At 53.5% G+C, this 22,122-nt stretch overlaps 1 protein-coding gene across 1 annotated transcript in view; it reads right to left on the bottom strand.

The window, feature by feature from the left end:
• Positions 1-22,122, bottom strand: part of MALT1 (MALT1 paracaspase) — a 61,202-nt gene that overhangs the window by 6,032 nt on the left and 33,048 nt on the right. The window contains exons 6-15 of the mRNA XM_045296056.1: positions 20,589-20,748; positions 17,826-18,004; positions 17,379-17,475; positions 16,473-16,505; positions 12,867-12,893; positions 10,547-10,579; positions 6,783-6,986; positions 3,357-3,534; positions 2,070-2,144; positions 1,067-1,194 (exon numbers count right to left, since the gene is read on the bottom strand). Coding sequence (XP_045151991.1) covers positions 1,067-1,194; positions 2,070-2,144; positions 3,357-3,534; positions 6,783-6,986; positions 10,547-10,579; positions 12,867-12,893; positions 16,473-16,505; positions 17,379-17,475; positions 17,826-18,004; positions 20,589-20,748 — 1,114 coding nt within the window. The remainder of the gene's footprint in view (positions 1-1,066; positions 1,195-2,069; positions 2,145-3,356; positions 3,535-6,782; positions 6,987-10,546; positions 10,580-12,866; positions 12,894-16,472; positions 16,506-17,378; positions 17,476-17,825; positions 18,005-20,588; positions 20,749-22,122) is intronic.

The following is a 22,122-nucleotide window of genomic DNA, read 5'->3' as shown; positions in this document are numbered from 1 at the left end:
GAGGGGACTGGGACTGTGTGTGTGTCTGGCCTGGGTCTGGGTGGGTTGACCATTAGCTGGTCACTGCTCAGGAGGGGACTGGGACTGTGTGTGTGGCTGGCCTGGGTCCGGGTGGGTTGACCATTAGCTGGTCACCGCTCAGGAGGGGACTGAGACTGTGTGTGTGGCTGGCCTGGAGCCGGGTGGGTGACATGCGTCCTGTGCTATTTCCGGCCTGGGCAGTTTCAGTGAAGTGGACAAGGCAGGTCTGAAAAAGACCAGTGAGGAGGAGGACCTTCCCGAAACGTTTAGAGGATGTTCCAGCACACAGAACATTCAGCTCGCAATGCACGCTGGGGGTGGGTGGGTGTCTGCGGTCACAACTCGGTATGTATCATGTCTATGGAAGCAGGGAGCCTTCTGATAAGTTTTAAAACGTTTAAAAGTGCATCTTAGGAAATTAGGATACACATCGCCAGAGCCTGTGGAACCCCACGGAGTCTGAGGGCATTTTCTGCCCAGCAGAGCCTTCTCCTCAGAGAGCTCAGACAGACCTGCCAGGTGGGTGGGCAGGTGGGCGTCCACCAGGGAGCCAAGTCTCTTCTTGCCCTTACGAGTCGAGTCGGAAATAACAATGCCCAGCTCAAAGATGGCAGCCGACGGCACAGCTTTGACTGTGTGCCGCTCTCCACAGTCCTAGCAACACTCCAGTCTCCCCCTGCGGGCTCCTCCTGTGACCCACCACACCTGTTCCAAGACTCCCATCCCAGGGCTTGGACTTGTAACGCTCCCTACTGTGCCACCACCGAGTGTTACCAATCCCCGTCTGTTCTCTTCCGCTGTGTGTCAGCCATGGCCGCACCCACCGGTTTGAAGCCCTGGTTGTATTTTGCTCAGAGCAGCCTGGTGGGTAGTGGTTTGGGCTGTGGTGCGTACGGTTGCCGGCAGTTCAAAACCACCAGCAGCTCCAGGAGAGAAAAAGACTGGGCTCTCTAATCTCACAAACGGTTACAATTGTTACTCCTCTTTTTGAGTGGTTTCCTCAATTCCGGGGATTCCCAAACCCCTCACCCCCAGGTTTGGTTACCTTCTGCAACTTCATCCAGTAGCACAGTAATTTTCTTATCTTCTAATAATCTGTCTTTTAAAAATTTCATGAAGATCCCATTTGCCAGCCCAGAATGCTGGATTTCAAAAGCTTCTGCTCCTTGGCACCTTAGAAAACAGCAAACAAGATTTTTAGAAAGCGATCGGTCTCCTCGGGGCCGGACCTGCCCCTCCCCAGACGCCTTCCCGCAGCCGCGGGGCCCTCGTGGAAGAGGCACCCTCAGAGCCGGAGCCTGGGGATGAGGGATAAGGTCGGGCATTTAAGCGTTTCCAGCCGAGAACGCCAAGGGGGCATGTGCACACCCCCGTGGCTGGTTGCTGCTCAAGCCCACAGTGGCAACCCCTCGCCCAGGGATGTCTCTATTCTCACGCAGAGGAAGTGCTCGGAGCAAGAGTCCTTTTGCAAAAAATCATTTTATGGCGGGGGGCTTGTACAGTTCTTATCACAATCCATCCATCCATTGTGTCAAGCACATTTGTACATATGTTGCTATCATCATCTTCAAAACATTTTCTTTCTACCTTGAGCCCTTAATATCAGCTCATTTCCCCATCTCCCCCCTTTCCTTCCTCATGAACCCTTGATAATTTATACAAAATTTTCCCCCCATGTCTTGCACTGACAGATGTCTCCCTTCACTCACTTTTCTGTTGTCCGTCCCCTTGGGGTGGGGTGGGGGGTTATATGTAGATCACTGTGATCTGTTCCCCTTTACTTTACCCTCCTGGTATCACTACTCCCCTTATTGGTCCTGAGGGGTTCATCTGTCCTGGATTCCCTGTGTTTCGAGCTCTTCTCTGTACCCGTGTACATGTTGTGGTCTAGCTGGACTTGGGAGTAGAACTGGGGTCATGATAGTGGGTGGAGGAAGCATTAAAGAACTAGAGGAAAGTGGTATATTTCGTCGGTGCTAGACTGCACCCTGACGGGCTCGTCCCTTGCTCATGACCCTTCTGTGAGGGGAGATGGTAACGCTTCTTACGTGGCATATCCAAACACGATGTTGGCAGTGACCTTGAGTGCATCCAAGATCGGAATGGTATCATCATAGTCGTTTCTGTCGGGGAGGAGACACACACACCAACAGGTCATGAGAAGGCCGATGTGTGCATACAGGATGGTGCATACACAGCCCCCGAGTTAGGAACGGCATCTGTTCCTAACAGCACCTGTAAGCCTGCAGGGGGGTTTCTGGGTAAGCTGGCGCAGGTGCACATGGTTCTTCCTTCATCTTAACTTCTGTGCTCCCGTAGGGTCACAGTCTTGGACACCCCCGGGGCAGTCCTACCCTGCCCTATCGGGTGCTCTGAGCTGCCATCAACTCAGCAGTGAGTTTGGCGGTGGGTTTAGTGCAAAAAAGCCCTTCAACGTCTCTCCAACCATCTAAAAACCGCAGCAAGCGATGGTGACTGAAGAATTTGTTGTGAGTTGTGGCTCGTCCAACCATTTTAAAGTGAGGACGGATTACGTAACGTTAAGAGGTCAGTAGGCGCTGTCGCTAAGCTGGATGTTCATAACCAGGGGGAGGCCTGTAATGAAACACACAACTGGATCCTATCCGAATGGCTACTTCAAAACTACAGCAGACACTCTCCACGCAGTAAACACTGCGGGGGCAGAAGACACCCACGAGCCAACGCCATCGAGTGAGTCCATCCTGCACCCGGGACCCCGCAGGCCAGAGTGCAACTGCTCTCTCGGGCCTCCGAGGTGAACGTTTTACGGGAGCAGGCCTCGGTTTCTCCTGTGGAGCGGCTGGTGTGTTTGAACTGCCGACCTCTTGACCCGAGGTGCCCCAGATGGCAGCCACGACCTCCTTTCTCTTTCGCTTACAACTCGTCTGTGAACTCGGGCATCGGACTGGGTGGGCACGTGCTGCCCCTGCACTTTTTCTCTCCACCTGGGAGACGTTATCTGGGCAGAGTGACCGGAGACTCGGGGCTGTGGTCTTGTGAATCCCCTGGGGATGCAGGGCAGGGCTGGCAAAGAGCCAGGTCTTGTCCAGCGTGAGCCCACCCCTCCTCCTCGAGTTTTCTACTTCTGCTCTTCGGCAGACAGGTAAGAAGTTCGGTGAAAGAGACAGAGAGGGAACATAGGTTTCCCGCCAGTTGTCCTCCCAGTCAGCTTTCATCTAGAACTTAAAACCCCCAACAAACCCAAGGGGGTCTTGGTGCTTCACAGGAGCCTCTCAGACTTCGTTCTCCAAGGCCGACATGCCCCCACCCCCGCCGGGGCACCCCCGGGGTCAGGTCTGGGTTAGGGACCGTACCTCTTCCTGCACATGTCCAGCAGGAACACGTTGAGGCCGGTCTCTTTCTCCTGCATCAGTTTCAGTATATTCTGCACACAGAGGCAGTTTTCTGACCGGTAGGGATTGGGAGCATCCACAGGCACCATAAAGCTGTTCCCGAAGTTTTCGTAACCATGACCTGCATAATACAGTAATCCTGGAGAGAAGGCAAAGAGTAACTCGACGTGAAGCTCTGAACATCCATCGGCACGGGGACTCAGAAAGTAACGACGGCGAGTCCCCGTCATACCCGCGGGAGTTTACTCCACGCAAAACACTTCTGAGCAGGTCTGTCTCTGTGACCAGAGCATGGCTGCAGGCAGATTCTCTGTCACACACTTGTCCCCGGCTCATCGGGGTGCACCCACACGTGCACCCCCCAAAAGCTCTGATCAAAACAGTGGTTTCTGAGGGGCAGCTTGGGACCCTTAAGGTCCAGAAGGCAGAAGGCAGCTCTGAAGGCTGTGCGACTTTTTTGGAGACACCAAAGACATCGATCGGGATAGAGCTCCTCAAAGGACACAGGACAGGCACGACATGAGGAGTGGGGCGTGCAGGGTGTCAGAGAGCAGCGAATAAAGTGAGATACAGCGCTTTCCCAGGATGACAATGCAGCGGAGGCTGTCCGGGAAGAGTGCCCGGAAAAACTCCACAGCCTGGATCAAGGGTCCCTGCAGCCTGCATTTATCTGCTTCCAGAACTCATAGAACCTTCTGGAGCAATGGTTCTCAACCCGTGAGTCTTGACCTCTTAGGGGGTCGAATGACCCTTTCACAGGGGTCGTCTAAGGCCACTGGGAAACGTAAATATTTCACAATATATAATTACATATTGTTTTGTGATTAACCACTATGCTTTAATTATATTTAATCCTATTCAATTTGTAACAATGACAATGCATCCTGCATATCAGATATTCACATTACGATTCATAACAGTAGCAAAATTACAGTGATGAAGTAGCAACGAAAATAATTTTATGGTTGGGGGCGGTCACCACATGAGGCACTGTATTACAGGGTCGGGCACGAGGAAGGTTGTGAACCACTGCTCTAGAGGGACACGATCTGAGTTCCTGGAGATGCCAAAGCTGCCGCTCTGACGTGGGGAACATGGAGGGAGAGGAAGCAGAGGTGGAAACGTGGCTTTCGGAAGGCTTCTGAAACCCACGCGAAACTATGCCGAGAAACTTCACCCGTTCAGGTTTTCCTTTGGCAAAGGCTTCAATGATCTCTCGGTGAGAATGTTTGGCCTACCTTTGCGTTTGTCTATGCACCCTCACACACACACCAAAACCCCAAACCAAACAAACAAATCATGATTTTTAATTTCAAACATATTTAACACGTTTATTTAAGTAATGCCCTATTGTAAGCGCTGTCAGTTTCCCTTTTAAGGTGACCACGCCATCCTCATTCAGGGCTGCATTTTAAGCCAACACTGCGATCCTGCCCTGAAATACACTTCAGTTATGCAAGGAATACCGCTGCTCACTGCCATGGGGTGGAGGCCGACTCCCGGCGACCCCATAGCACAGGACAGACTGCCCCTGTGGGCTTCCGAGATTGTCACTCTTCAGGGGAGAAGAAAGCCCTGCCTCGCTCACTGGAGGAGCGGTGGTTTCAAACTGCTGACCTTGCAGGGCGCCCAACGCATAACCATATGCCACCCGGGCTCCCTCTGGAGGGAGGCAAAGTCTATCCCAGAACAAACCACCTGCTTCTAGATAAACCCATGGTCGGCAGGGACACCGTCCAGGTTCTCCCAGTTTCACAAGGAAACAGAACAGATCCACTCGGTCATTGAAACCCTCAGACGTGATTTGATGCAGCTGCACTGTCAGCAGAAAAGAAACCTGACCGTCAAGGGGTCACCTCGGACAGCTCCTTTGTGCTACAAATTTAACCCTTCCTGTAGATAAGCCAATCTCACACACACACAAACATCTAAGCGTTTTCCCGCCCCAGGAATCACCCAACCAAAAATCAAACGGTGCCATCGAGTCAATTCCGGCTCACAGTGCCTTCGTAGGACAGGGTAGAGCTGTCCCTGTGGGTTTCAGAGACTGTGTATCTTTAGAAAGCCTTGTCTTTCTCCTCCACGGATCACGGAGTGTTAAAGCCTGAGGTTAAAAACCAATTTCCCTCCCTGAAAAATTCCAGTTTGAGAACCATTAACAGTTTTACCAAATGTACCAGCTTTGTGTCTGTTATAAATCACAAGGCTAGGCTGAGGAATGATGAGCCAAGGACTTCAAAAGTAGCCTGCTGGTCGCCTTTTGCTCATCGTCTGCCTAAGGGCAGGCCTGGGAATGGCACTTCCCCGCCTGGCCGCCAGGTGGCATTGCCCAGCCCACACGGGCTCCGCAGCTGGAGACAGGAACATATCCAGACAGTACTACTGACAGCGGACGCACCTCTTCCCAGGTGATGTTGCTGTGCCTGTGAGTGGACGCACGTTGGGACCCCACAGCCACCCCAAATGCACCACCACAGCTTCAGTGCAGGGTGTCCTGCTACATGGGCGTAGGCGTACCTCTCTGGTTTGGGAAGTGCCTCATAAGCCTGCTTCACCGACACATCCATTCTCAGGGAAGACTAGAAAGGGCCAGGGGGCACTCGGGAGAAAAATCAAAGCTGCAGAATGTGCCTGAAGACACTGTGTGCCCTAGAAGCCCCACCTGCGGGCACAGCTCTACCTGCATGCACGCACCACACCTGCGCACACAGGGCATTTTCCCATCTGTGAGTGAATGTACGTGCTGCTTCTTGGCCAGGCTTCACAGTACACAGTATCCTGCTCTGGCCGGGTACAGAAAACAAAACAAAAAAGACAGCACCCCCCTGCCGCACCCCAAAAACGAGCCAGGTAATAAGGATGCTATTCAGAGCAATGCTTCTCTGACAAAACAAGGCACCCCCAAATAAATCCTGGAGGTTGATTCACAATTCACTTGGGGTGACGAGTGAGACCAGATCTGTGTTTTAGAAGGAAAAGAAAACTCACCGGGTCAATCCAACCCGGTGTGTGTCTATCCCACCTTTACCAGTTCTCTGCCTCTCGGGCCATGGAGAGAACCACACACATTGCCCTGAAGCCTGTTCTGATTTGGGAGTCCCGGGGACAGAGCAGACCCGCCCCATGGCATCTCAGAGGCTACCACACTTTTGGAGGCAGACGGCTACATCTTTCTCCCTTGGAGTGGCTAGTGCGTGTGACCTGCTGACCGGCTGGTTCTCGGCAGAGCACTGGACTACCATGCCACCAGGACTCCTTCAATCAGAGACGAGTGGGTCATGACCAAAAAAACATGTGACAAAGGCGAACTGGGCCCTGCAGTGGCGAGGTACTGAGAGGCCTCGAGGCAGCCCCAGAGGCGCTCCGTGAGACACGCATCTCACCTACCGTACACGCCCTTGTCCAGGAGGAGCAAGAACTCGTCCACAGCGCTGCGCATCTCGGACTCCGTGAGGTCCAGCAGCGAGACGACCTTGAAGTCCAGCTGCCGCAGCAGGTTGGTCAGTTCGTACACGTCCACCAAGGGGGCTTTGAGCTTGGGGTGCTCCCAGTAGTTCATGTTTCCTATCAAAAGCGCCACCTTGTCCTTTGCTGTAAGTAAACAGAGAAGAGACCTTGGGATCACACTAGGAACCCAGGGAGGAGCTTCACACGGGCGACACTTCCTTAAGACTTCAGGTAGCAATCCCGGATGCTGAGGAACGAGGAAGTCATGCTGCTGAACGCACCCTGAGCGGAGCCTTGGAGCACCAGACTCAGGACGAAGCAGAATGCGGCCAACCGTGCAGCAGGGCGTGTGCAGACGACAGCAGACAGAACAGAGGAGCCAAGGAGGCCCTCGGAGCAAACTAAGACGAGGAGTGGACGGCTGGGGATGCAAGAGGTGACACGCACAGGAATACCGGACAGAGGGACGGGGAGGATTCACCGCAGGGCAGGTAGGGCGGGCACCAGGAAGAAAAGACAGCTGGGAGCCAGCCAGGCCTGTTTCCTGTTCCTTAGACACCCGGGAGCTCTGTGAAAGCCGCCTTCCTTGGGCTGTCTGAGGACTGTGGGCCCACTTTTGCCGGAGTGCACCAGAGGAGGCTGCTTAAGGACGTGGGTGCTGACCCCTGTAAAGGGCAGAAAGAGCCCAGCCTCCCAAGGTGCCAGTGAGCTCAATCAGCCGGCCCAAGGCACCGACGCTGGACTCTGCTCAGTGCTGAAGAGGTCGGCAAGGTTGTACCTTTGCTAGTCTGTGGTGGGGTCAGAGGTCAAAGGCTACAGACCACCCCATCACCTCCCCACGGCCATCGAGTCGATTCCGACTCACAGTGACCCTAAAGGACAAGGTAGAACTGCCCCTGTGGGTTTCTGGGTCTATGACTCTTTACAGCAGTACAAAGTCTCGTCTGTCTACCTCGGAGCCTCTTGGGGTTTCGAACTGTGAATCTTTTGGTTACCAGCCCAACATGTAACCCACTAGCCACAGTGCTCCGCCCACCACCACTACCGCCACCGTCCTCATTTTATGCTTGAGGCTCAGCAGTGGGCAGCTGGAGCCAGGGGTGGCATCAACCACAGAGGAAGATGCTGGGAGCAGTGGAGACAGTGCTGGTAGCAGCCAAGTGGCCAGAGGGCCACCCGGGACAGGGCTGTGGTGTGCGACCCTGCCACAAAGTGCTGCTAGTGGCTCACAGGGGAAATATGGTGCCCGAGACTCTTGGGGACAGCAGCAGGCGCAGTAATGCTCAGCTCCATCCGTGCTCACGGGCACACGCCGTTCAGGTAAAAACGAAGGCCCTTAAAGCCGCATCCGTAGTCCAAGGAAAGGCACCCTGAGGCTTATACACACGGGAATTGCTCCTTTCATCCAAAAGGAAAGGTCAGTTATCAAGACAACTGAACACACTGGGCGCCCTGCTTGCCTGCTAGCCACAAGGTGGGCGGTTCTAACCCACCCAGAGACTCTGCAGGGAAAAGATGATGGGCAGTTCTCTTCTGTCCAGCGGGGCTGAGTCGGAACGGACTCGGTGGCCCCCGACAGCCACGTTCGACATATAAGGGTGCTCGGCACAAAGCGTCTACGAAGCCACCCCTGGCTGCTCCCCAGGACGAGGGGGTGCGTCCAGCGTGCACTTCAGTATAAGTCCGAGTGTCGCTGCTCTGAATGTCCCTCCCAAGGAAAGGGTGCCCTTTCACACTTAACATGGCTGCATTTTCCTTTTCTTCTTCCGTGAAGTCTCTCCTTCAACAAACTAGGCACCGACTCACAGCAGAGCACCCGCCGCCACCGCGGTCTCACAGTCGGCAGCTGGTGCAGAGAGGGGGAAGTGAAAGCCGGTGCCCTGTGTGGTGAGCCCCTCAGCTCTCCCCGAGGCCAGGCCCAGCCCCGACCCCGGATGCACTCGGCTGAAGTGCTGCCCGGCAGAGGAAGTCAGAACCGGCAGGGCTCTGAGTGCTGAGGGCAGCTTTCCAGCGAGAGCCACCCAAGGTGTCCTGGCAGCAGCCCCAAACCTGCCCCCAAATGCTGAGGCACAGGGCCCTGTAGGACGGAGCAGACCAGCCCCACTGGGCTGCCAAGGCCCCCGTGTTGCCGGAGGCCAGCGGACTGCCACAGCTTCCCCACCCCCAGGAGGTGCCAGAGGGTTCCAACTGCCGGCCTTTCCGTGCATACGTGGCCGAGGGCCGTGGCCACTGTGCCACCAGGGCTCCCTCAGGTAGCCGTGAAGTCCCTGCAAATTGGTGTCTCCTCCCCCACCCCCATGAACCTTTGCCATCAGGAGCCGAGTACACCTCCCAAACTGAGTTTTATCCAGCAAGACGACATTGTCAGTATACAAGAGCCATACAAGTATTCCCAAATCACTGGGTGTGTTTGGGTGCAATAAGAACCATCCCCACCTCCCAGACCACCTTGCTGGCAGCTAAGCACGGCGAGATGTTTCGGCTAAGATCGGGTCTCTTTGGTTTTGTCACGTATGTGGGAAAGAAAGACCGTCTGGTTTCTTGATGGCGGGAGGTTACCAATTTGAGAACTACCTGACTCAATAACTTAAAAAAAATGAACAATTAGAAAGTTTCCCCAAGGATCACTGAGCAGCAGCTCCTTCATTTCAGTCAGCAAGGGCATGGGGAGCAGACCTGACCTTGCCCCGCCTACCTGGGATGTGGTCCTTGGGTGACGGCCAGCGAGGGGGGCTTAGGGCAGAGAAGCGGCAGGCAACAGTGGCTGAGGGAGAGGTGAGAGACCGACCCAAGGAAAGCAGCTGAAGAGTCGGAGAGGAGACGCCAGGCTGTCGAGCAAGAAGCAGTTGAATAGGAATCGGGGGAGGCAAGAGTGAGGAGTCAGGGGGTCTTTGGAATGTGGCGAACCGTGTAGGCCTCTCATGTGGTTCTCAAGTCCTAACATAAATGCAAGAACATTTCTGTAGAAAAACAGTTACTGGAAAAGCCACCTACAACTTCTTGAACGCACACACCGTTGACTGGAAAAAGGGGGCGAAATCGCCATTTGATTGAGCAGTATCACACTGAAACCATTTCAGAGGAAGAGTCTAACTCTGGAGCCGCGGGTCCTCCACACTCACGCAGGGCCCTGGGGAGGGTGGTGCAGTGGTGTGCGCGGATCCCAGTCCTGCCTCTCCCCCCCACCCTCTCATCTCATCCCAAGTAACTAACTATGTATAAGCACTCAGAGCAGTAACACAAGGAGAACGTCCAACAGCATGGGCCTCTTTCTAGGTGCTGTATATGTAAAAGGGGCTTCAGAGGCTCATGGGAAAATGGAATTAAAAGGTAATAAACTACTCCTATGAACTTTTGGAAGCCCCCTTTTATTTATTTATTTGCCCCTTTTATATTTCGTAGACTCCTGGTATGAGTAATCGATGACAGCATCTGGGTGCTTGCTGTAAGGCTGGAAGTTCGAATCTACCGGAGGAGGCTCCGAAGCCCACCCACAGGTGCCTTGGAAGAATGACTGATGCCCCACCCCTGTCCCCGCAGGGCACAGCTGTCACGTCTGACACGTGTGGGGTTGCCATGGGTTGGAATGGATGCCAATGGACATGGTGTGTGTGTGTGTGTGTGTGTGTGGTGTTCTTACGGATACCCTGGGTGCGGGCTGAGAGAAGGGAGCAGGCGGTTGTGGGCCTTAGAGCTCTACTCACCCAATGGCTGTTCAGGGACCTGCTCTTCGTTATCTATAAAATGACAAGAACGTTAGACAGGTGAGATGTTATCATCCATGCTACGAGTCTCTTCACGGTTAAACCTACATGCTAAACAGCAGACAATGCCATTCCACTGGTGCACCGCTGAAGTGCGGGGCAGGGTGGTGAATGCGCAGACAAGCCTGAGGTTTTAGACACCAGAAGAAGGCGTTTACGTGGAGGATGAGTTGGAGCCAAGGTAAGGGAAGTCCTTTGGTAGCTGATTGACACAGCTGGGGATGCTAATCCTTAACAGGACAGGTGGACATGGCAGTCTGACAGCGGTGGTGGAGGATCATCAACCGTCACCACCACCACCACCACCGTTATCACCACCACAACCATCGTCACAATCACCACCACAACCATCGTCACAATCACCACCACACTGGTCACGACCACCACCATGGTCACCATCACCACCACCAGCAGTGGGAGCAGTGGCCCAGCAGTAACACTGACTGTGTTCCTGGCTCTAAGCTTCGTGCTTTGTAATCACCGAGTCTGCTCACCTCACTCTCCCCTGAGAGTTAGGTACCGTGGTTACCTCCGCTTTGCTGAAAGCCAGGAAGTAGCGGGTCTGGATTCCAACTTGAAACCAAAGAACTAAGGCTGTTTCCTCCCAGATGATTCCTACTGCTGACCTCATTCCCCACCATGCTCGTCACTACCCGCCGGGCGTGACACAGGCCACCCCACCCCTGGCATCTGCAAGGACACAAACACTGCCAGGGCTTTCCTCACATACCATTCCGGCAGAAACGCAAACTGTACAGGGCTCCCGGGGGGTGTGCAGATCACTGAGGAGGGAGCTAGGGGTATTCTAGAAGCCTACTGGTGATTGTAGGTCACCTGGGGGGGCTGCTAACCCAAAGAACGGATGGTGGTTCGAAACCACTAGCGGCTCCACAGGCAGAGAGATCCAGTGGTCTGCCCCACTAAGAGTCGCGGTCCAGGGAACCCTATGGGGCAGTTCTGTGCTGTCCGAGAGTCGCCCAGAGCTGCAGTCCGCACAACGGCATAGCCAACCAGCAACGGGAGTGCAAATGTGCAGGTCTTTCTGAAGCCGTGTCCCAGTGTCCTTGGAAGCAAGGCCAGAAACATCAGGGATATTTGGGACAAGAAGGCTCTAATTAGACCAAGTTGTGGGTGTGGGGAGCCAGCCTCCCTCAGAACCCTTGGCTAGGAGAAGGTATACTGGTGATGGGGTCTTCTCAGCGTGAGTCCCTGGCAAGTAAGTCATCACCCGGTGGAAGCGCCATTCACAGTCATCATACGTTTGTGCTGGTGGAAATCCAGGCATGAAGCTCAGCAAACTGGTCTTGGGGCAAGAACGAGGATGGCCAGGCCGAGTGATAACGGCGCCTTGGCGAGCATGACGCAGGAGCAACCCCACCGCTGACTCGGCCCGGGGGTGGGCGGACTTTCTGAGGACCCTTCCAGCTTCCAGGGCCAGCTTTCAGAACGCCCTCTCCTTCCCCAGAGCAGTAGCCTCGTGCTCCAGTCGAAGGCTTTCCTTCGGCTTAATGCTTCTGGAGGTTTCTGATTCCAAGGGGCTCAGAGTGCTGCTGGCCGCTTGCTCTGCCTCCGATGGTCAGTCTGGGCGCTCAGGGGCCGACAGACGCTTGCCCTGCACGGTGCCGGCTGTCCCCACTCATGCACTTCCCTGCACACAGATGCCTCGCCACATGTGCGGATCTGCGCTAGGACCGAGCACCTGAGAACCAGGCTCCGGGTCAGGCCAGCCCAGGGTGGGGTCCGTGGCCGGCTGCTAGCAGGAGTGGCGCCTCGTCATCCAGATAAAGGTCACGTGCTCCCACTGCCTGCCCTCTGAGGCCACCAGGAGTCCCCGAATACCCCCTTCAAGGATGAAGACCTACTGGGGGCTTCACGTGGCCTCAACGTCCCTTTCTGCCTCAGTTTTAAAAACCTATGCTAGTTTTCTTCTTTTGGTGTGCATGGAATTGTGCTTCACCCACCTAATAGGTTCTACACTGGACGCTGATGATTTCAATTAAGAAAACAGGTCCCACTGTGCCCGATCCCCACTGTCAGCGAGTCCGCTGGCTCACAGGGCCCCTACTGGACAGCGCAGAAGGCCCCATACGGTCCCCAAGGCCATCTCTCTCCGGCACAGGGGCTGGTGGCTGTGCTCAAGCCCGTGCCCAACCCGCTGCACCACCAGGGCTCCTGACTAAGCGCAAAAGAGAAGCGGGGTGCTTCTGTGGCTCAACAACGGAAAGGTCTCACAGTGCCGTCCTTCCGTGGTGTGACTTACCAGGGTGCTCGAGATGGTTTAGTTCATCTGAAACGAGAGAAAGAGACTCGTATTAAACAATGGAACTGCCAACTGTACCCAAAAAACGGGCACTCAAAGAACTCGCTGCTGAGCCATTGTGTCACAATGCCATGTCCTTTTGGTTCAGGATTTTTCAAAGCCTAAAATGAGAAGCCATGCAACGATCGTGAAGAAGAGGGAACGTGAGTTATCATTTAAGACTGCTAAGCGGGGGTGGGAAGGGGGAACTGATGCCAAGGACCTACATGTAACCTCCTCCCTTGGGGATGGACAACAGAAAAGTGGGTGAAGGGAGACATTGGACGGTGTAAGATATGACAAAATAACAACATAAATTATCAAGGGTCCATGAGGGAGGGGGGAGCAGGGAAGAAGGGGAAAAAAATGAGGAGCTGATAGCAAGGGCTCAAGTAGAAAGCAAATGTTTTGAGAATAATGATGGCAACAAATGTACAAATGTGCTTGACACAATGGGTGTATGTATGGATTGCGATACGTTTTATGAGCCCCCAATAAAATGATAAAAACAAAATTTAAAAAAGAGAGAGAGACTTCTAAGTGGTTGCTTCCTTTCAATGGCAAGAGGCTCATTCCATGTTCCTGATATCCTGGCTAATTATGGAGCAGAGAGGCTGGGCGCAAGTTGGTCTGTAGCCTCGTTGGAGCTGCGGTGCTGGGCTGTCCAGCTGCATCTGGCTCCTAGCAACCCTGCAGGGCAGAGGAGAAGAGTGCCAGGAGTAGGGTAGGGGGGGTGGGATGGAGCTGATTGCCTCACTTTCCTTCAGCTAAGGGGCCAGCGGGCTTGAACCACAGACTTTTCGTTCAGCAGTCAGTGGGTAACCACCGCACCACCAGGACTTCTTGAAATGCATTCAGGGCCCCAGATGATCTTTATTTTAGGCCGACTGTTGATTTTAGAGCAGGTTAAGATGCACGGCACCTCAGTGAAGATGGTACCCCTGCCGTACCCCTGCCAAGCAGGTTTCATGTGTTAGGCAGGTATGCAATGCTGGATTAATAATGGCATATTTTTATTAAAGAAAGGCCCTGCCTGATGCTGCATGCCTCGGTTTCCCCCAGGGCCGCCCTCTGTCCTGTGACTCCATTCCGGACCTGTCCTTGGGTGCTCGCTGGTTCTTACAGTGTTGTCTCAGGCTGTCTGGGTTGTGCTGGTCTTGACAGTATGGGGCAGTGCTAGTCAGGTGTTGGTGGCGGCTCCCTCCATCGGGGTTTGAATTGTGTGTCCACAACAAAAAGCCCAATCTGCTGACGCTGACTCGGAGCGGCCCTCCCTGTGCTTCCGAGGCTGAAAGCCTTATGGGAGCAGCCCGTCACATCTTCCTTCTGCCTATCATGGTTGGACAGGGATGATGCATTTTTGTGAGCTACAGGCACAGCGGCTGCAAAAATGGGCCCAAACATAACAGCGAGTGTGAGGATGGAGCAGGACCGGGCAGTGCGTCGTGCTGCTGGACGTGGGGCTGCTGTAAGCTGGAGCTGACTTAACGGCAGCTAACAACAACGCTGCAGTAACCGCAGGCCCGTAACAGCCACGCCTGGCAGAGGCAGGTGAATCCGCACAGACAGACCTATGGAGCTCATCAAGGTCACGTGCTAAGATTGTTAGTATTGGAAGGACGTGTGCTAAACGAGGAGACTTCTCTAGAAATCACACTCGCATCTAGAGGCTGCGGCATCTTGGTCATAGTGTCGATAAAATAATCAAAAGAAACGATCAGTGACGTCATAGCCCCCCCCCACAAAGGTAAGACTATTAATGGTAAGTTGGAAATAGACCACCCATGATAAAACATCGCTGAAATCCGTAGCCTGTCTGGAAAGAGTTGGAGCTAGCTTTTCCATCTATAATTTTTTTTTGGTGGGGGGGGGAACTTCATAGTCTGATCTTCATCTTCGAGCGTTCTGGAGAAGTTTCTCTGAAAATTCCTGCTTAGTCGTGTGGCCCCCTGCTGTGAAAAGTGACAGGAGCCCCTTGCAGGTACAGAAGGACTTCCGCGTGGGGGTGGGGGATGGAGGGTGGTTTTGAACCTGCCTCACCTGGAAGCCAAGCTGTGAGCAGAATTTCTGTTTATGCTCATAAGTCTTCAGTGTGAGAGGGTGTGGAAACCGTGCGATCAGACACGAGGAGGAGGAGGAGGAGGAGGATGAAGAATTTGCTAGGTCCCCCTCACAAATGTCTGTGCGTGCATACGGCTGAGATCACAGGACTGGAAAACCCCGCCTCTCTTAATTACTCTAATTCCGGTCAGCCACAATGGTTAGATGCAAAATAGTAATTACTGCATTTCAAAGTGATACCTGAGAAATAGGAAGGACAGGAAAACCAGGAAATACAAGACTCGATATGATTTTCTGAATTTACCCAAGTAGGGTCAAAGATGGTATTACAGCGTAAGGAGGCAGAGATGGATAAAAATACTTTGCTATCCACGGTCCTCATTTTGCAAAGCAGCGGGACATCACACTGAGGGAAGGAAGGTCATTCAAGGTGTAAGATGTGCTCCTTGCCACTTACTGCTTTGGTTGATTCAAACCGATTAGACATGTTATGTTGAAATCAAATGCACAGCTCCTTATATATAAGGTAAAGGGGTCATAGTAGATTAACCTTGTAATTTCAATAGAGACAATAGATTTTTCTCAAATTTATATTAAAATAGTGCATTTAATAGTTGATAAGAATGCATGTCAAACAATAAAAATTCTGGCCTTGACTTCTGTAGAAATCCCATTTGCATTTGTAAAGAATCACATGGGGCTAAAGCCGCAAACCCAAACTCACTGCCATCGCCTTGATTCTGACTCACAGTGACCCTATAGGGGCCCTTTGGGTTTCTGAGACTGTAACTCTTCACGGGAGTAGAAAGCCTCATCTTTCTTCCTCGGAGCCGCTGCAAGTTTTAAACTGCTGGCCTTGCCGTTAGTAACCCAACTTAAAACCTAACTGGTGGTGTAGTGGTCTACATGCTGAGCTGCCAAGCACAAGGTTTGCAGTTCAAACCCACAAGCTGTTCTAAGGGAGAAAGATAAGGCTGTCTACTCCTGTAAAGTCTTTAAGGTCTCAGAAATCCAAAGGGGGCAGTTCTACTCCTATCACAGTGAGAGGGCAGATAAAACCATGTAAACAAAGAAGAGAGGGTCCCAGAAAGTTCCGGGTAAAATGGAATGAAGCGGTGTTGGGATCGCCCCATGAACTTTGTGCAGCCGCTCCTCCCACCATGTTTGACAACACAGGCATGCATCTTCCATGAAGATGCAAACCAACAAGAACAATACATTGCAAAGGGTCAGAATCTGCAAGATGTCATGCAGGAACTTCATGACAATATGCCGATAGAAAAATCAACTTAAAACGGTGATTTTTAACAGGATCTCGGTTTGACAGTATCAGTGGCAAGTTTAAGACTTCAAAAATTAAGATACAACCTCCTTCCATCCAGATCATTTCCGACGGCTAGTATTTTTTCCACCACTGCCCCCAGTAAGTTAGCGTGTGTCACCAATCAACCAAGGGGTTACACCAGCATGCAGGCATTTGATTTCCAAACCAAAGAGCAGTACTACCTTCAGTGCACTCCACGGCCTCCTCTGATCTTCCTTGTTCCAGGGAAACAAAGTTGAATAGATTGTAATTCACGATGGAATTATGGAGGGCCCCCATTCAGCACACAGAGAGACAGCTATCACAGAAACATGCCGACAAGCCAGCATCTGCACTGACACCGATTAGTATTGACCTTACTATGCCTTTATTACACTTACTGAGAACAAACACCCACACCACAGAGTTCATAGGAAACCAGGCATTCCTTTATATCAGTGCTTCCCAAAGTTGGGGTGCTGGAATGATCCTGGGGGAGAGGGGAGCTGCAAAAGTAGCACCCTAGACTTTATTCTGCATAATGGGCTATTGCCACGGGAGAACGTGGAGTTGTTGTTTTTCCCCCCTGAAAAGGGGCAGTAGGCCAAATAAGTTTGAGAACCTACATGGCATTTATGGTAGTGAAAAATGTTTAATAAAGATCGTTTCCCACTGCTCTAGTGCAGAGAGTGGGTTACATGCTGAGCGGCTAACCTCAAAGTCCGCGGTTTGAAACCACCAGCCGCTCCTCAGGAGAGAGATGAGGCTCTCTCTCAAAAACCCACAGGGAGAGTTCTACTCTGTCCTCAAGAGTCACTCTGAGCTGTGTGCTTAAAAATCGTTTCCCACTTAAGTTCTTTTCCTTTCAAGAGCTAAAGTGGATGACTTTTGCCACACATTTATAAAATTGTTAGGAGACCGAATGATGATTAAAATAGCTTTCCTTATGCTTCCTGTGTGGGAATCTAGATGAATTTAGTATCCGTTCCCTTACGTTTCTGGGTGAGCAGCAGAGCCCTGAGACTTGATGCATAAAAGCACAAGTCTGGACGGGAGGCAACGCTCGCCGCTGCAACGCTGCCCTCCTGGGGCTCCTGGGACAGGCTCACCTATGACGATGTCCGCCCTCTTGCTCTCCTGCGTCTCTCGGTCATTATACACCCGACACCAGTAGGTGCCCTGGTGCTCCAGGCCCACGCACGGCACCTAGGGCAACATCAGAACACAATCAGGTTTCCGTTGCATCTTTAACTCGCATCAAACAAAGCAGGGCATCTGGGAAGGTTTGAGCCATTTGTAGATGAGTATTCGCAAGCCCACAACGTGATGGTTCTGCTTGACATTTTAAAGTATAAACTCTGGGATGGGCTGGTACCCGGTTCTAAAAATGTGTCACCTGTTGAGAACCGATAACTATTAAGTCTCGAGGGGCTAGAAATAAAAAACGGAAACGTGAAGACCCCCCCACCCCCAAGAACACCAATGTAACGGTCATCAATGACTTCGATGGGACCCACTCATCGACACCAGAAATACTCAGAAAAAGACCACCCTACCACGTGTAGCTTTTTGGTCTCGTGGGCCAGTGGCAGCTCGTTCCTGAACCACTGGTAGCGAGGGATCGGGCTGCCCACGGCAACGCACTCCAGCACCAACGTCCTGCCTGGCCTCAGCCGTTGCGACGCGGGCTCCACACAGATCTGCAGCTTGGCCTCGGAGACGCCGTCCAGACTTCCTTAAGTGGAGAGGAACACGGGACCACTAAGGGAGATCTCCGGGTGAAGGAGAAATCTCCCCCTTTCAGGCTCAGGAAAAAACAGGGCTCGTCCTCAGGGTTCATCTTTCATCATTTCTTTACGATCCAGAATCTCATGTCTCGCATGGGGTCCAGGCCACAGCGCTCCTCCTCAGTGCAGAGGGAGGGGGGTGGCCCTGGAGAGAGGTGTCTGTGGACAGACTCGCTGAGACAATTCCGGCTTTGCTCGGGGTGGACATGCTGTGGGGTGGGTCTCTGGGGGCTTTCAGAATGTAGTGCAAGGCATGACTCTAGGAGGGGAGACCGGTCTGAGCGCCTCCCAGGCAACGACCTTGACATCTTGAGTCATCGTCGCCTTCCATACTAAGAGCTCTCACGCGCCCTCTGACTTCATCTGGCTTCCTGAAATGGACTGAACGAGCAGGGGGTAGGTTCTCTCTCGCATGCCGGCTCAAGCAGGGCATCGGAGTTCATGCATTAAACGCCTGTCTGTGATGGGCTCCTGAGCCTTAGGCTCGCAGCAGGAAGCTCGGTGCCTAACATGCCATGGGGTCAGTAATACTTGCTGGCTGAGCGGAAGCATAGGACTGCTCATCAGAGACGGATCTGGTGGATCAATGGAGGTGCCATCGGAGAGGGAGTCCTGGAGCTGGTATAAAGGATTGGGGAGATTCCTATGCATTGTCCTAGAGCAGCGGTTCTCAACCTGTGCGTTGAGATCCCTTTGGAGGTCGAATGATCCTTTCACAGGGGTCGCCTGATTCATCACAGTAGCAAAATGACAGCTATGAAGTAGCAATGAAAACAATTTTATGGTTGGAGGTCACCACCACATGAGGAACTGTATGAAAGGGTCGCGACATGAGGAAGGTTAAGAACCACTGCCCCTAGAGGATCCAGTGCTATGGGAAGGTGGAGAACGTGCACTGTGATTCCATCCACAGATCTGCGAAAGTGGCTCACGCGTGTGGAAATAGCCTGAGAAGACCAAGATCACGCCAATCATCGGGAACCCTCATCACGAGTGCGCCTGAGCCCCTTCACAGAGGGATGGCGGTGCTTCATACCTGCTCTGGGCCATCACGGCTCCCACCGCCCACAGGACCTGCCTGGCTTGGCCCACCTGATGCCTCTAGAACTGAAGAGCAGAGTGAGCGGGAGGCGGCTGAAGGCTTCGCACATTTTGCTAGAGAGTGTGAGCTGGCAGGTGGGTGCCCGACTCTCCAAGTGTACCTGGGGATGCTGGTTTCCTGGGGCACAGGACTTTCGGGGCTGCACCAGGGAACGCTCCAGGTACACAACAAAGCTGGCATGAGCCCCAGTGGCGAAGAGATGCTATGCCAGCTCACCACGTCCTCCCCGTGGGCCCTCGCACAGCTCCCTTGAAGGAGGTTGTGGTGATGGGAGGCATGCCACCCATGCCGTGCAGGGCCACAGGGCCTGTGGAGATTGAGGGCAGGACAGAAGGATGGAGGGGAAGGCCTCCACGACACAGGAGGGCCTCAGGGAAGGGAGTGCTAGAGGCCTCCAGGATGCCTGTGGGCAGGGCAGCCGGCAGGAGGGCCCCTCTGACACGGGAAGAACAGAAGATGTCCTTCTCACTACCAGTGAGTCGACTGTGATTCACAGAGACCCTACAAGACAGGGCAGAACTGTCCCTGTGGGCTTCTGAGACTTTTCACTAGAGGACTAAGTTATTCCCTCTGAGCAGCTGGTGAGTTTGAACCACTGACCTTGTGGTTATCGGCCTGAACAGTTCTGTCCTCAGCAACCCCACACGCTGGCAGCAGCCAGGCTGCAAGGAAGAGTGTGATCTGCGTTGGGAAACCCAGCACCAGGGCTGGGCAACACAGAGCCCTCTGTGGTGTCCCCGGCTCTCAAGTCCTGCACCAGACCCCTTCCTGCCATCCAGTCCGTCACTGGTGAGCAGAACACACTACAGGCGGGCCTCGCGTGTCTGCAACGGCCCGAGAGAAGACGAGGACCTGCCTATTCCTGGTCACGGATCTCCTTAGCCCGGCCTCTGTCCTTCCTGTCCTACAATCAAATGAGGATGAGGTGTACGAAGAGATAAGGTCAATGTGCTTCTCCGGCTTCAAGGGGGGAGAGTTACTAGGAGGAGAACAACAGATGACCTCGAATAACTGATGTCAAGACACGGAGCTAGATGAATGGGGAGAGCTTACACTTGAGGGTAGACTAGGTGGGCGTGAGGGCAGGCCAGGGGGCCAGGGAAGGTAAATCTGAAGCCATCAGCAGGGACCAGACTGAGAAGGGTTCTGGGGCTTCACAAGCCTGTGTGTGGTAAGCTTCCATGAGCTTCCAATTCCACGGGCAGCTTCCTCGTATGTCATGCTAAGGCATCTGTCTGCGTACATACGTGTCCACGGAGAAAGGGAATAAACACAAATAGGATAAACATGTCCTATTTGGTGGCGGTACACAGGATGAAGCACATTAGTGAGCTTTCGGTACTGGGTTTTAGACCGTTTTGGACAAAGTAGGAATTGTAAATAAAATACGGCAGATCTCCAGAGGAGCCTGCAGAGTTTGTTTTACTTACTCCGGGAGTTTCCTGTAACTTCTGCAACGTCACACACATCCAGCTGGGACCACTGGCTGAATTCAAAGGTGCAGTTGTTGTTAACTCGGCAGACGTAAAAGCCGGAATCTTTGACGTGCACGCTGTTGAAGATGAGCTCTGCAGCGTTTCCATGCGGGATCTGCGACAGAATGAACGAGAGGAGGGCAAAGGTGCGTGCGGGGGGGCCCGAGGAACCGCGCCCGAGAGCAATGCGCGGCGCCCACGCTACGCCTCCGGCCGGTGCTTTATAAAGCCTGCAACATTCTGAAAGCCCGCCCGGTTCCAGAATGCCATTTTCTGTCACTGAGAACTGCTCGGTTTAACCAGAGAGAGGTAAGCTGCCACCCACACGGGCGTGAAGGGATCTGTTCTCTTGTTTAAAACCAGTGAAGTCGTTCATCTTGGAACATCTACGATGGACATCCACTCTTCGCGGGCAGTAACCAGTCCACGAGACACACACTGCGGTGGAGTGGGGGGACCACGGAAAGTAACAGCTGGTTGTCCACGCATCTGAACCGTGACGCTGCCGAAGCCTACAGAGTCCCACGGGCTGTCAAAAGAGCAAACAACTCTGTCCTGGAAGATGTGCAGCCCGGATGCTCCGCAGAGGCAAGGATGTAGTTAGGACATGCTGTCAGGAGAGACCAGTCCCTGCAGAAGGACATCAGCCTTGGTGCAGTGGAAGGGCAGTGACAAGAGCCTGGACAAGAGGGAATGATACAGGGGCTGCCTAGACGGGCTCAGCCCTAAGAACCAATGTAATCGTGGCGCAGGGGGACCTGCTGCACCCACGGATGCAGGGCGTCAGGACTGACACCCGCGGCGCTGAATCACAACGCATTTCCGTTCTGACCGAATCAGCCAGGCGAGCCATTTCACCTGGGAGCCCTGTCTTCTCGTCTGGAAAATTCTGAGGGTGGGTCCTTTCCTACCCCAGCATGGAGCTTCTCCCAAGGCCTGGGCGGAGAGGCGTGGGGAGGGCATGGCCGGCCCACGGTCTCCCTTTTTGAGGGGGTACCTTTGGATGGAAACTCTGTCCTCTGCTGAGACCCTCACACACCTGCCCACTGTGGGCTTCCTTCCAGGTGCCCTCTCCTTCTGGTGACGATGCAAGTCGTGTCTTCTGAAGAGAGGCCACTGGACGCTCCGTCTGTCACCCCTCCCACCCCCCATTTCTATCTTTCTCAAATTAGGATGCATTTCACAAGTGATGAAAGTAGTGTGGATTTCCCCCGTGTCTCGCCACCAGAAGGCATTTATTTACACAGATGTAATTTTGAAAGTGGGGAAACCTGGTAACAGAGCGTTCCCTTCAGACTCCTGCGAGGCTGTGCACTGGCCGTGGCGAAGGCTTGCTGTGACCCCTGAAGCCAGGAACCTGCATGGCGAGTCCTGACAGGGCCCGGCGGGCCTTGCCTGCATCACGTCCCCTGGAACCCTTCCTACTGACCCCACGCTGGTGGGTGGGAAGGGAGGAACACTACCTTCGGAGGGACCTGCCCCCCCCCCC

Source organism: Echinops telfairi, unplaced genomic scaffold (genome assembly GCF_000313985.2).
Source record: "Echinops telfairi isolate 266 unplaced genomic scaffold, ASM31398v2 ScPeMD7_7400;HRSCAF=8409, whole genome shotgun sequence".
NCBI classification, from domain to species: Eukaryota; Metazoa; Chordata; class Mammalia; order Afrosoricida; family Tenrecidae; genus Echinops; species Echinops telfairi.
The sequence above is the reverse complement of the archived record's forward strand: the minus strand, read 5'-3'. Positions and strand labels throughout refer to the sequence as shown.